Source organism: Melanostigma gelatinosum, assembly GCF_949748355.1.
Source record: "Melanostigma gelatinosum genome assembly, chromosome: 2".
In the NCBI taxonomy this organism is placed as follows: Eukaryota; Metazoa; Chordata; class Actinopteri; order Perciformes; family Zoarcidae; genus Melanostigma; species Melanostigma gelatinosum.
In genome coordinates this window covers 14,751,770-14,767,626 of record NC_136635.1, presented here as the reverse complement: position 1 = coordinate 14,767,626, position 15,857 = coordinate 14,751,770, and the positions used below count along the sequence as shown (strand labels likewise).

Sequence of the window (15,857 nt, the reverse complement as noted above, 5' to 3'; positions counted from 1 at the left end):
TCCATGATGTCAAGGGCACAGCTAAGTTCGTCACAGCAGAACAAGAGTGTCTAAAGTTAGGCAAGGCTTTCGCTGTTATCAGTGTAACGTTATTATAGCTGAGGAGACAACACCTGACAACAGCATGCAAGTTATTTTCCTCCTGAGAGTCTGAAGCCCATGTGAAGTGCTGAATGTCAGGAAAACATCATTACATGAGAGTTGAAGATATTACCGCTGCATTTTGTTTTTTACAAAAAAAAGGGAACAATGTTTATTTATTGGTATTAATGTGATAGGTGGGTGTGGCTGTATCCAGTAGGCATTTGAACAGTAGAGTAAGGCAATATGCTTGACCTCTGCAAACTTCATCCATATATGATGAAAAACTAGATCAGTGCCAATGTTTGTCTCCTGTTTATTAGTGGCTGTCAAGGAAATGAAATACTGCAGGTTGAGAAGTCCCTTGCTGCCTCACAAGCAGAGCAGAGCACTAAAATACAATGTGGGAGAGTAAACACAGATCCTCCAGTAAGCTACACAGTATCTGTCTGACAAACTGATGGAGCTTCATCCAGCTGCTCAAACCTCCTTATCTTCCCAAAACCTGCAGATCATGAGACATCTGTCAGCGGGTGACTAAAGCACTGTTGGGTCTATTGTTCGGACGCGTGGAAGGATACCTTCATTTTCCTGATCCTCTGGAGGTTCCAACAGCGACACAAACTCCACATTGATGTGAAACTCCACTGCAACAATCAGAGCGACCTTCAGTAGGACCAGCTGCAGCTTCTGGATGCCTTTTAGACACAGACGCACACATCAGCGTTTCACACAGAGTAAAGTCATTGTATTTAACAATATAATCATTTAATTTCTTTATTTCCTTCTCTTATAAGTGGTTTTAGAATCGATCAGCTCCATTTATGGTCCACCGGACTTAACCATGAAAAGCAAAAAATAAAAAACCAGCAGCGTGCTTTGTTTCTGTAAAGTCAGATACTCACTGATGTGGTCTATGGCCCCTGCGCAGAATTTGCCATAGAACTTTTTGGCCCCGAGGCCCCGTAGGTCGTGAATGGTGTAGGGCCAAAGGTGCAGCACGTTGTTCCTGGCGAAGGAGTCTCTCTTCTCAATCACCACCACTTTGGCACCCATCAACGCAAGCTCGATGGCTGTCCGCAGGCCACAGGGGCCTCCTCCGATGATTAAGCACTAAATAAAAGAGAACGACAAATTGACCTCATTACTTACACAAGGCCCAGAGACATGCGCTACATCACGGAGACGTCTAGAATCACAGACGGCACTGATTTTTCCTGCAGAAGAGGCTGAGATGAAAAATGGTTCACTGCCTACTGGTTTATTAACATGCCAGGGAGAGTTAAAACATCTACATACATCATCACAGGAGGCAGCACTTTACTGCCCCTCTGGAGCATTTCGAGGCTAAGTGTCTCACTCAAGGACACTTCAACATGATAGACAATGACGCCGAGGACCACTGCAGCCTTAAGATGACTTCTCCAGACCTTCATGTGTGTGCAAGGATTGTTAGTAAAACATAAAGAGAGTTTACACAACCCTGAAGCAGTGCATTGATCAGGACATGGCCAAGAGGAGGAACACCAGCCGAAACCATTATTACAACCTTTACTTATCACAGGTTCGTTAAATAAAATGCATGAAATCAGTTGGTTGAGGTTACGGCGCCTGTCTGAGAATGTGTGGCTCGAACATGACATCATCCTCTTGAGAGATAGATGAAAGGAGTGACGCATGTGTGCTGGAAAACTATCTTCTTTCCTTCCAAACATGTCAAGAGGCATTATAGAGAATTGTGGAGAGGAGATGTGTGTGTGTGTGTGTGTGTGTGTGTGTCTTTATTCTTGTGACATTTAATCCAGAACCAAACCACTTCTGAAGGTTTCCCCTGCTGTGCTGAACAAGGTGGACAGTCTCCTGTCTGGATAGCCTCACCAAAATAGTGCTGAAGGTATCTTTTCTTTCACCTTTTCTATGAAAGACTCCCAACAGCACAAAGAGCTACCACTCTGCCCGACCTCTAAATATCCCCACCAGCATGCACACAGGGGTTTGCAGCATATTTGAACAGGACTTCATGCAATCCTGTGTGTCCACCAGCACGATGACACACAGTGAGCATAGTGCGATGAGGGTGCCACCCGCCCATATCCTGTCTGTGAGACAATCACACTGGGGGCTGATACAGAGTACCCAGTGTGAGTTCACATATCATACCCTAAATGGCTCTCTGCTCCGGTACCAAAAACAAGATGTTTGTGCTTTAGTCACTCCATATTCTCCCTGTGTGGTTAAACCTTGTGGTGGCTTCACAGCGGATGTGGGTGATGAGGTTATCAGAATGAGGCATTTTCAGGTGTGAAACACACAGGTGGTGGAAGCGCTGCCTGGACAAGCCTTCCTGCTGGCTACGTTTTTGGGGTTTTTTCCTCAACAGAAAGGTGAGTAATTGTATTATTTACACCGCCAGAGAAAGAGATAGAAGGATGCTGAAAATGTAATTTACGTGCACAGTACTAACTCAGTTTATTCAGATGTACGTTCACAGTGTGCACATTTAATGTAAACTGTATTCATCCGTCTATCAGCCATTAGCAGTAACAGGCTGTTTGTTTAAGCCCGTGTCCACGGATATATTATTCCAGATATGAGACTTTTCCTGACAGCTTGCTCCATATCTGTTGAGTCAGGACACGCTAACTTCCTTTCAACTTCCCACTTATGACCTCGCTCTCATCCCAGCTCCACCTCGCCCTGCTCACATTTGTCCCCCGCCTTATTAATGAACCCGACCTGTCAGTCAGAGTTTCACTGTTTACCTTTTCATCTCAGCTGACAGTGTGGCTAATACAATAATACAAGGAGCTCTTTAACTATCACAGCATCTTCATTTAAATGTGAGGACACTAGAGCTGCAACTAAAAAACAATGTTATCAATTCATCTTTGTTCAACCAACAGTCACAAGCCCGTGAATATTTTGTTTACAGTTATATTTAACAAAGAAAATCTGCAAATATTCACATTTGAGAAGCATTGTGCATGAAATATTTTGTAAATGATTTTTCAATGAGTCTTCAACCATGACTAATCATTTCTGCTCCACAGGGAACACAAACAATCCAACACAAGTGTCAAACTGTCTGACAAAGCGTGACAATATCCGATATCTGTGCAGTGTACAGCAAACTGAACCGGGCTCAACATGGATCTGATGGAGGTGAAAGTTGTCTTCCCTTTAAATTAAATTTGAAATAAAACTAGATATCTTGAATGCACTTCTTTTGTTGACTCAAGATGTTTTACAGTCTCGGGGTTAAAAGGTGCATTGTGTCACAGGGCTCTGATTAAATCTGCTGACAGTGATTCACAACATCACATTATAAAATGTACTTGTGCACAGTGAATCCTTATGAGGAAGAATTGCACGGTGGTTATGAGTCGGTGTCACAGCAGCCAGCTGTGTCGCGCCATAAAACCCGAATGACATCACATCCTTCAAAGATTGCTGCTACAGTGGATATATGAAGGCGAGGCGCCGAGTGACATCACATCTGTCACTGTTAAAGTGCTGAGTTGCCGTAAAACCATGTGTCGTCACCTTGTGATTCTCCCAGGGAGAGGAGAAATTAGTTATCGAGTAAAAGCAGAATGTCGCTCCACCGCAGAGTGATTACAACGGGCTTCATACTGCACGTGTGCTGCATATGTGTGGACATTAATAAGCAAAGAAGAAAAAGGCAATCTCATACATCCACAATAAGTAAGTGTTTTAATAATGCACTGTTTATACATCTGGTTTACTACTTTGGTGCCACTAAAGCAGTAGTAGAGTACCACTGTTCATTTTATAACACAACCCTGTGAACTGAAAACATTTGGCTCAGAAGTTTAGGGAAAGTCACACTTCCTTCAAACGTTTACCTTGTTTCTTCCTATTTTGGTGTTGGCTTAAAGAACCTGTAAAACTGAGCTTTTAAAAACACACTTTAATAACAACCTGGGCCTTGCTCCAACGTTTTAGGAAGAGCCTATAAAGAGCAGAGCACACCCTCAGAACAACTGCGGCCAAATAATCATAGTTGCTGAGTGATGCTGTCTGTTTCTCTGCGCAGTAAAAACAAGCTGGAGGCAGCTGATGCCTGAAAGGTAATCACACTCCTCCAGGTTTTCGTACTTTCCCTCATCACCTTTACTGCCAAGTCCCCCCCCCCCCCCCACACACACACACACAACCGCTACCACACACCCCGACACGGTTTCTTTGTCCCTAATGCAGCCATCTCGTCATAATTCAAGTCAAGGAGAGCTCCTCGATAGCTCTATTCTTACATGTGCTTAAGGAATTTGTCTTTTGTCTGTAATTTCTTCTGTGGCTGCGATTGGCTGTTTGTGTTATTTAGCTGCAGAGTTAGATGAAGCAGTGCACAGCTGTCACCGTTTGTCTTCTTTATAAAACTCCCTGTCATGTTTCATTTATGTGAACATCTGTTGCTTGTTGGGTTTGATGTACAGTGTGTATGTTTCTTAGCTGTGATGTGCATCATTTTACTGTTTGCATGGCTAAATGCATACATATGGTGCATCACCGACGCTTCAGTGATGCACTTGTCCATGATATAATTTAATGTTTGTATTTCATTCTGTGCAGCTCTGTCATGGAGCACCTGTCTGAGAGGGCCAGAACAAGTGCAAAGCAATATCTCTTTCATTTCCTGTATGTTGGGAGCTGTTGCAGTGAAAGAGTGAGTGTTGGTGGTTTGTGTCTGGGCAGGAAAAGTTATAGATATTATATTTATAGAACTCTGTGGAGTACTTAAACAGACAGAGTGCTGATTGTTTAAAACGTTTAGACCTTTTTAGGATTTCAGGCTTTAAAAAAGGAACAAAACAGACACGTTTTCGCCGTGCTGTCTGTGCTGCTTTCAGCGCACAAAACACATTTTTACTTTTCAGCACACAATGAAAATGAACTTGGACAGACATGCTTGCGATAGATAACCAAAGTGAACATTTAGTCCGCTTCATCATTGTGATGTTACTGCAGTGGAAAACTCTGCTATTGTAGCTGAAAACTAAATTTACATTTACAAGCTAAAGTATATTTGTAAAGCCAATAAGAACGAAGTGTCTTGTTTCTTCTATTTAAAGTCTGCTGTTTGGCAGAAACACTCTGGGATAGTGGAGGGTCCTTGATTGCACCACAAAGTAGACTTTTTAAAACAGATGCGTGTCCACACAAAAACAAACAAAACACAGTGCACACTTGGTCCATGTGAATAGAAACAAATCACCAATATTAACACCAATCATCAATGTATTTGTGGTGATAAAGTTATAATTAAATGTACCTTGGTGCCCACACAGGCTTGGCCTTTCTTGTACTCCTTATGGGACGTCTTGTTGTCTAGTTTACTCCACAGTGCTTTGGCCTTCCACGAGGTGGCCTTCGCCTTCAGACTGCTGTAGAAGTTGACATTGTCCGCGGGGTCGATGTCCAGCCTCCTACAGAGAACGTTGAAGGCCTGAAGGGCTCCCTTACAGGTCGAGGTCTGAACGAAGTCCTCAAACAGCTTCGCCACATTGTCCTTCTCCTCCTCCGTCTCGCCCATCTTCCGCGGCTGCAGTAGATGGTTTAGTGTGTCGAGGCTCCTGCTTACTTCAGCAGTCTCTGCCTGACGTGGTCACACCCTCAGCTTGGCCCTCACCATCATGCCCGGTCTGTGGAGGCAATACACAAGAGTCTGATGTCATCTCATGGCAGAAAATCACTCGCAGATGGCTTTTCCCCCCCCATATTCTATTATTAGCCGAATAAAATAGATGTTTCATTACATTATTTCATTTAAATGGTTTATAGATTAGACTGTAGACGGCTGTATTTCATCTTCTCCATGACTCAAGCTTACATTTTAGAATTATCAAGAGGGCGCTCAGTACCAGTCCTCATTTAGAGTCGATATCTTAGTCGCCATGCAGTAAGCTCACACCCACACTGACGAGATAACATTTCAAGTAGGCGAGAAACTCAAGAAAGAAAAATGTACAATGAGCCAGTGTGTTGTCGTCAGACAGCTGTCGAGCATATTCACGACTTGTACTTTATAGAAGCATAACCCTGTGGCCTATAAAAAGGAGTTGTCTGTGGTTCTTGATACTACTTATTGGTTTAACTGAGAACCAACCTTTTCAACAGCTTCAGGGTTCAATGACAGCTTCACACAGAACAAAACTGTTCAATGGACAAATAGTCAAAACTATACTGCAGTGTTACAAGATCCCAGGACCTTGCTAAAACTGGAGCATTTTTGGGATGAGCTTCAGCTGTGTATGTTTGTAGTACTGTCTGGAATTGTATGCAATATATATTTTTTAATCAATACGTCTTCCATATGTTAGTATAAACTTTCTTAATTGCAGTGACGGCTCATTTTTATGGCTCCAGGGAGTCAAAAGCGCGATAAAAATAACATTTCTACTGTATATTAACATGGGTAAAAAGTGCTTTCCTTATTATTGCAACCTGCAAGGAATGCAAAGCTTTCATTCCTGGTGTGCAGCACTGACCATGGAGGAGTAGACCGGAAAAGTATTTGTCTTGTGGTATTTTTCATGCCAGCTGAAAACCAGACAATGTTTTCAGCTGTAGAAAGAGAGGACTTTGAAGTCAATTATAATGCAAACCCACACTAACACAGATTGATTGGCTTTGATTGGGTATGCGTGCTAAACAGTCCACCTTCTACTGAGGCATGGACAGTCAGTACGCTTACATATGAGCCTGCGTGGGAAAGACACCGTTACCAAAACAAACGCTTGTGTCAGAATAGCGCTGAACTGAATTAAATACAATGCAGTTCATTTTTCCTCCAATCAACCATTAAGCATTTTGAAAACCATGCCCGAAAAAGCTGTGCCAGAACTCATCAAAGCAAACCGTGGACATTTTCTGCATTAAGCGTGTGCGTGCTCACTTGGGTGGAGACCACAGCTTCTCTGACTTTTGGGTTATGTCTGCCTTTGATATTTCAATGTCCCATGGAGCGGGATGGGCGGGGTTAGAGGAGAGGGCAGGCTAGCTGTGCAGGACTCTAACAGCCCCCCACAGTAATCCACTATTACTGTCACACCCCACCCCAGGACCTCAGGTGGTAGCGTGACTGTACCACAGAGAGCTTTAGCCGATGCAAAGCGCGATGCAAAGTGAGTTGCAACATTCGATGACCCTTCAGTCTTGGGTCACAACATGTCCGATTGTGATTTGAATGCGGTAAGATTTTGAATGTTGCTCCTACAGCAACATTGTTTGTCCCCAAGCTAAAATTAGCATATTCATTTGCACAACATCCCGTTTGGCTGTGTGTTTGCATCCTGTTTTCAGAGGAAGATTCAGGCAGAGAAAGGAACAACAACCAGGCCGTAGAAATGCTGTACAGCCAGGTGACCTGCAGTCTGCTCGATACACCTTTGTAGCTTCAAAAGGCCCCTGTCCTGTGGGTAGATATTGTGGGCCCCCGAGGCCTTTCACAGCAGACATTCAGCCTCAAAACTCTGAGGGCTGACATTCCTTTGCCACGTGCATAGAATAGCCCTGAACCGCTCCGTCAGCATGAGTCCAACACTCTGCAAGCCCTCTCACTGGCTGCCCCAGACAGATAGTCACGCGACCACCTCCATGGCTTTTTCACGCCGACTGTCATTGAGTGACGAGCGATGACTGAGACGGGCATGATATAAGATGCAGGTGCTTTAATCTTTCACGCATGGCAGCAGACTGTGGTGGGAAAATGTCTGTGTATTCTAGCATGTGGTATGTGGAACGTTTGGAGCCTATATAATATCTTGTAAACGCTTCTGTGGAGTCATTTCATTGACAGTTGAGTTTTTAATTATTTTGTTTGAGGTAGTGAGATGTACGTTTATGCCTAAAAAAGGACAAAATGTATTGTGCAAAAGAAAACTTACATTTTTACAACTGCTGTTTGTGGCTGTTTTTCCACAAAAACCCTATTAATTTTATGTTCAAATTGTTAACATACTATTCTAAACTTTGGCCAGTGTTCAATAATTGAATGGTAAATTCAATTAAAGACATGTTGACTGCACTTGTGCTTTCACGTTTCAGTCCTAGTAAAGAGGTAAAAAAAAAGGCAGAACTATTAGAACCATCTGTTGTACAAGTCTGCGAGGACTAATGAAAAGGTACCACTTACTGTCTTCATAGCCAAGTCAATGCTCAACACTCAAACTGCATCGTCTCAGACAGAGTCCAATGACTTCACCATCTCAGTCTGACAGAATGGAAAGTCACTTGTGGGCAGACAGAACAAAACCACAGAACGGCTGTAAAAATACAACTAATGACAGACAAAGCGGAAAGAGTATGTACACACACACACACACACACATATAATGCTTAAGAGGATCAGAGAGTGTAATAGCGAGCAGGTTTTAAGTTTCCTGTCTGTTTAGAAAATGATCTGATTGAGTGAAACCGTCTGTGGCTAATTGAGAAAGTTCACGATAGTGATTCATTTCTTTGTAAGCAGCGAGGAATTTGTACAACGCTAAATTTGGTTTGATCGTTTTATTTAACAATTCACGCACTTCTATCTGCTGATATTTTATGTATCATTTTACCATTACTCATGTAATTACTCAACTGTATATCGCACATTGCCCAAAGAGAAAAGTGTCCACTTGGATGCGCGATCAAGAATGAAAGCACTGCTGTGTGTCTGAGAGACAACGCAAGCTATCGGCTTCCAGTATGACAGGAGGGAATGTTAGGAATGTGAAAAATGTACCTGTTACACCTAGACTGATAACACAAACATGCATATGTACACTTTAATAAAAAACATATCCTGCCACATTTATGGGAAACAGACATGCATATTTCTTATGATGTCAAACTGTTTCTTTTTCATACATTAATAGTAGGAGTGTAACGGTACGCGTATTCGTATTGAACCGTTCGGTACGAGGCTCACGGTTCGGTACGCATGACGAACCGAACAATACGTTTGAATTTTTTTTTTTTTTAAACCTTTATTTGACCAGGTAGTCCCATTGAGATTAAAAATCTCTTTTGCGAGATGTAAGTAACAATACTACATAACATTAAGGAGCAGTTTTTGTTTTTTATGCATTTATAGTTTTCTACTGTACAGAAACGTAGCTCCACTGTATCGTACCGAACCGTGAATTTTGTGAACCGCTACACCCCTAATTAATAGTGTACAACATGGATGGCCAGACAAGGAACAACCACGTGAATTTCAAGTCTCGATGAACAAAGCTGGCACTATTCTACATTTTTCAACAAACCCCATGAAAACCAACAATGTGTTACTTTGCAACTTCCCAACCCTGTCGGTGACACTCCTTTCTCTAAAGACTGAAATCTTTCAAATTGGGTCACAAATGTATTTCAACTTTTTTTTTTTTTAAATCTAAAGGATTTCATAAAACAGCTGGGTAATGTAGTTTTCGCCAGAATGACTCAAACGGAAGTAAATAGCACATCTGTTGGGGACTATATTTGAAAATTAAAAATCACCGCTCAGCTTCAGTCACTGATGTTAAAACCCACAAACCAAGCCAGAAATCTAGGTGTAGTTATGGATTCAGACCTCAACCTGGACAGCCATATCAAGACAATTACAAAATCAGCCTACTATCACCTGAAGAATATATCAAGGATTAGAGGACTTATGTCTCAACAGGATTTGGAAAACCTTGTCCACACATTTATCTTCAGCAGACTGGACGACTGTAACGGTGTGTTTACAGGTCTCTGTAAAAAGTCCGTCAGAAAGCTGCAGCTGATTCAGAACGCTGCAGCTCGAGTCCTCACTAAGACCAGGAGGGTGGATCACATCACTCCAGTTCTGAGGTCTTTGCACTGGCTTCCTGTCCAACAAAGAATTGACTTTAAAATCTTGCTGTTGGTTTACAAAGCACTGAATGGTTTAGGGCCAAAATACATCTCTGATCTGCTGCTACCTTATGAACCATCCCGACCCCTCAGGTCGTCTGGGACCGGTCTACTTTCTGTTCCCAGAGTCAGAACTAAACATGGAGAAGCAGCGTTCAGTTTTTCTGCTCCACATATCTGGAACAAAGTCCCAGAAAGCTGCAGGTCTGCTGAGACCCTCAGCTCCTTTAAATCAAGATTGAAGACCTTTCTGTTTGCTGCTGCCTTTAATTGAACCACATTCAATTCATATATTAATCAATTTCCTGCATTTATGCATTTTACTACTGTATTTTATTTCTTACACTGTTTTTTAAATCTCCTTTTCTTTTGCCTTATGTTTTGATGCTTTTAATGGTTTTATGTGAAGCACATTGAATTACCTTGTTGTTGAAATGTGCTATACAAATAAACTTGCCTTGCCTATATTTAGCAGTGTATAAATATACACATGGGCCACTTTTGAGTATTTACAACACAGGGCAGCAACGATGAGACTCAAAATAAACTAGAACTTCGTTTTTTGACCATGGCACAAAAGAATAGGACACTTGGGCTACACAAACACTTAGTACGATCAATGTGTTGTTTTTGTTCTTTTCATTGAATATTAAATTACTATAGCTTTTTAGCATTCTTAACCCAAAATAATTCATTTTATACATTTACAGGTACAGTATATGACCACCTCATAACAGGCCATGTGTTTTGAGTCTGACAGTGAACCAAGTGTCAGACCAGTGACGCAATGTCTTCATTTGTTTTTGGAGAGCACATAGCTTCAGGCTATCAGGATACAATAGGAAGCTGACAACACAAGGAAAACATTGGGAGTGCTGGGAAATGCACAGACTGTAGTGCAGCCCGCCAGCAACAGTAATTACAGAGTGGACTGAAGAAAACCAGGAAGGAACCCTCTATAGGCCCGATAAGCAGGCAGCGTGCCTCAGAAAACAGTGCACTCATGTGGACTTCAAGCCTGCAGGCTCTGCCCTCCACCAGGCCCCAGAGCTCCACAGTATTATCTCAGCCCTCGGAAATCTGACTGCGTGTTCGGGCAGCAGTGCCAAAACAAAAGAAGATCTGTCACACGCGAGGTAGAAGCACGAGCATAATGCGGTGAATGCCAGTCAACTTCTGAGGAGAAAACCTGTTCATTTACACAAACAGGAGCAGGCTTGTGGAGCTTCAGGGCTGCTGTCTGCAGGGCCGTCCGGCCCACGAGCTGTGTTCACCACATGGCTCCTTTGGAGAATGATTTATTTGGACACACTGAGCACAGACCAGCGCCTGCTCAGCTACAGACACAAACAATTCACTTGAACAATTATTCTGACCCTAACTACACCTTCTGGTGTGTTACAATTAGTCTACTGAATGAGTTATCTTTTACAGTGAGTCCAAAGTTCTAAAATAAAGACAAGTGGCCAAGGGAAACACATTCATGCAGCCATCAGAACTTTACAAACGAGTGAACTTGGATCCTCTTAAGAGCCAAAAATGTAGTAAATATAAACCACAAGGCGAAGACGGGCTGCAAACTGAGTGGCACTGAAGGTCAGAGATCAGTGGGCGTCATTCATTCGTTCATATCACAGGGGGGCACCGTGATAGACGGCGGTATTACTGCCGAGCAGGAATAGCCAATCCTGTAAGCCAACACTCAGTCAAGCCAGGCTCAGAATAGACAAGCATCATGTTGCAGAAGCAAACAGCACGTGACATGACAAGATGTCAACAGGACTGGACCCTGTAAACAGGACTACCTGAGATGAAAACAAAACTGTTCAAAGTTCAAATCAATACCGGTCAAGGGTTCACCGGTGTTCAGCAAGCAGGGCCTGGCTGGTTAGACTGAGGCCTCTCACAAAACCAAATGTTACGTTGGACACTGTCGACTTTCTGCAACAACAGGAGTGTTTTTGTCGTAAAACTGAATCGTGGTGATGCGCTGAGAAGGAGACGCGATGCCTTATTTCACATTTCAAAAATCTCTGAGTGAAAGCTCCCTGAGACGCCCAAGCTCCCATCCAGACTCGTCCTGCGGAGGGCGTCTGGTTTCCTGTCCAGATCAAAGCTCGGAGGAGAGCTGCCTCTGTAAAATTCCACCTCTGTGACTGTAAAGCACGACTAAGATACGTTTGAACCCCTTTTCAGTGCGCTGCTGTCCCCGACCAGATGGAATGGGTTAATGATATCCTGGCATGAATTTACCACAGCAAAGTCTCCTTGTACTTCCTTCAGAGGCTGCATTGTTGTTAATATGCTGTTGGTTTGGTTGTTAAATGTCCCCAAATATCTTGAAAGCTAGCAACAGCTTTACCAAAGCAGAAATCATGCCTGTAGCAGGCGACAAACAACGTGCCCCACCTATCTCTGGGAGTTCCTCTATCGCCGATGCCTGAACGCACGTGTCCGTTTTTATGCTGTGGAACAAGGAAGGAAACGTATTGCGGAGAGGAAGGAGGAAGTTTACAACACCTCCCTGGCAATAATGAGCACAAGCTTCCACTCAGTGAGTTTATCGGGCTGCGTGAGACAGTTACATTGTTTTCATCCACAGCATGACCTCCTCACATATCTTTAATACTGATGTATTTACGGATTCATTCATTCACTAGGGCTTTCAATCATGGATTTATCCATTTGTCCGCAGCATTTGCTTATTTGTTTACCTGTATGCAAGAGGCTGAACCCACTGTCTCATAACGTGACAATAAGAGCAGCTTAAAAGACTGAAGCAGGCATTAAACCGCTGAGATCTTACAGGTGAGTCGTGCATACGCAACACACAATTGTGTGTCAATGTTGCAGGACTGAGAGTCTGAAATGATTTGGTGACGTATCTACAGTCATGATGTGTAAAATATGAGGTTGTAAAAATCAGTTCATCATAATGTAGGCCTTCGCTTGGCTGCATGATTGGAGATAAAACAGCATTCCAGAACGTTCCTACCATCTTAAACTTCAGTAAAGCCGGTAACGGGAATATGCAGTTGTAAGCTACTGAAGCAGGGTTGGAGCCGATGCTAAGTCATGCTGAGAGGGGTTTTTCTGACATTTTGATAACAGTCAAAGGACCGTTTCAAAAATGTGGAAGTTTGAATGTCACTGATATTTAGAAAGCAAATTACTTCACATGTCAATGTGAAGAGGTTTGCTAAACCGGTTTCTCACTGCGTTACAGTGGAGTCCAGGACATCATACAGCCGTGTGATCTCCAGATGTTTCCATGTTCTCTCGGCTCTCAGGTAACTCTATTTATTAAAAGCAGGAGAACATGATTATGTCATCGTGGAGCATGTTCACAACATAAGCCTTGCAGCTATTTGGCAAAAACACAAGAGGGCTTGATAAAGCATTCGCCAAAGGACTACTTATCTTATTGAGCGATACACTGTTTACAGTGTCTTTCCACATATTTATATCATAGCACATGAATGACTCAAACAATGGTTTGCGGAGTGGGAAATTCCAGCAAGAGGAGAATAATGTAGTTGCTGTTGAATGTTGATGCGCAGAGAGGTTGTTAATCACCAGGAGCATAAATCACATGGACCATCAGTGTCTGGGCCAGATACCATGTATGAGCACTGTTTTTAGATGTTAGCACCTTCACTGGCAAAGTGACTCTGTCATAAAGTTTGGATCTTAAGTTTGGTGGAGAGCAGCTCAACAGTCATAAAGTACACAGGAAATGATGGCTCACACAGCAGTGGGATGGATATCTACCACTGTTTGTATGACTCTTTTGACCCCCCCCTTTAAAATGTTGCACAAAGATGATGATGCAGAAATCGTGCATCATCTTGTTAGACACGTGAATCACACCAGACTGACTGCTCATTGTATGTTGAAATGTGGAAGAAGCTTTTTTTACTCATTGCTCCAAATTTGAATCTGGCCATTTGTTCCTGCTTCAACAGGAAGCAAAGGTATGTTGACCTGAAGTCAGACTAGAAAACATTCAGAGTAGCAGTTTCTGTCGCTCACTGAGCTTCATTCAGTGACCTGACAGTACAGCCTGTCAACACCACACCGTTCAGAACGATGCAGTTTGCGTCATTACGTCCCAAAGACAGTGTTAACAGTCTGGACGCTGCTGAGCAGGTGGAGTCAGCTTTAATTAAGAAAGGCTGAAAATATATATATTTTTTAAACTTACAGCAGAGTTCATTAACTTGTAGCTTCCTCACTGCTTATAGTTAATGGTGGGATTACAAAAGATTTTTTTTTTTTTAAACGAGTGCTGATTCATTGTAACCTGGATGTACCTGGTTCTACTCGTTCTACTGTCTTTGAACATACAGAGAAGCTGGAAGTCCACTTTTGAATGGGTTTTTGCCTTCAGGCATATTTAAAAAAGGAGTTACGCAGTCACTCAAAAGTGATTTATACCCAAAAGGTGATTTGTGGTACAAACAGCAGAACAAAAACGCAGGTTGCGCAAGTGTTAACAGGGAGCAGAGACAAACCCCGACGCCAGACTCCTCTCAGACAACATTCACAGTATCAGAATAACACAACGAGGTTCAGCACGTGTTCATAAAACTCCAAGCTCAACTGAAACAATCACACCTTGATTACAGCACAACAATTCAGCATTATCTCAACATCAACTCCCTAATTGATACTTATGTAGACTAATGGCCGGTATTAGTTCCTACAGTGAACCGTGGGCTACTTGGATGAGAGCCCCTGTGCCTTAACTTTTAATACAACCTTGCCTGGCTGTGATGTTAGAGCTTTTGTCAAACTTACTGTTGAAATACGGGTCATATTTTCAAAGAAGGAAAACAGCACTTCTGTCAGGAAAGACACAAACATTACAAGGTGTAAAACAAAAGAACTAACCTCATAACTCAAACCCAATCCAAGCTCTTCTTCCTTGTTGTGTGAAGTGTGTCGCTCCTCAGTCAGCCGGCTGACAGGCAGCAGTCTCTCTGTGCAGCTGTGTCCAGTGTTTGAGGGCGGGGCTGCAGGATCGGACACAACCCACAGCAGGCAGCCACTGCGGCTGCTGTTTAGTCCACAGGGTCCCGAGTTTGTCACGTCAAAGACAAAGTTGACTACTTTAAGCGACCACCCGCCGTCTGCTGACAGCCTGAGAGTTAAATGTAGTGATATACCCACAGGGATGAATGACGACTCATTCAGGTTGGGTTTATTGGTTTGAATCGAATGTGGTTCGACTGCAACTCTAAGAAACGGGATAGAAATAAAAGCTTGGCCTCCAGCATTAAATACAAAAACGTTTTTTAAAGGTATGTGCAAAAAGCTTAGCTGCTATAGCTCCAAAATATGCCAATAACTCAATGAAAATATGAAGTAGCAAACAAAGCCGGCTTTTCAGGTGTGGTTCCTCGTTTTGCACGTGAGCACCTGGGCGCCATAATTCCCCGGACCGCAGTCAGTCAACACGTTATACATTTGACAACGTGTCAGCAGAAACTATAGTCTACGCAGCACATGGACAAAACCATTGCACAAACACAGCGAACGTGTGCGTACAAAGTTAATTCCGTGCCCCGGATATATTTACCATGAAAGCAAATGACGCCATCCTGTGGTCAGATTGTGAAACTACATTATGCAGAGAGTCTGGTTAAAATGGATCATTTCACCTCTAAATATGAAAAGTATTTTGATACTTACCTGAAGTGACCGTGCCAATAGTTGCGGTTTAATGTGTTCCACCTTTCTGCCCCTTTTACAAAACAATGGAGACGGTCTGTCTGCGGCGGTGCACCACATTAGGAAACGGTGTCCCAATTTCAGAACACATGTGCTTGAACCTGTGACGTTGCACGTTTTTAATGCGGACTATTTCTTGGCCCGAAATTTGTTCCCGTGAA

General features: G+C 42.8%; 1 protein-coding gene across 9 annotated transcripts in view; it reads right to left on the bottom strand.

Moving 5' to 3' along the window:
• mical2a (microtubule associated monooxygenase, calponin and LIM domain containing 2a) overlaps window positions 1–14,956 on the bottom strand; it is a 34,869-nt gene extending 19,913 nt beyond the window's left edge. For all 9 annotated transcript variants that reach the window (XM_079289392.1, XM_079289393.1, XM_079289395.1 and 6 more), the window contains exons 1-4: window positions 14,857–14,956; window positions 5,375–5,744; window positions 987–1,194; window positions 663–779 (exon numbers count right to left, since the gene is read on the bottom strand). In XM_079289392.1, coding sequence (XP_079145518.1) covers window positions 663–779; window positions 987–1,194; window positions 5,375–5,635 — 586 coding nt within the window. In that variant the 5' untranslated portion in view covers window positions 5,636–5,744; window positions 14,857–14,956. The remainder of the gene's footprint in view (window positions 1–662; window positions 780–986; window positions 1,195–5,374; window positions 5,745–14,856) is intronic.
• Window positions 14,957–15,857: the final 901 nt, after the last annotated feature.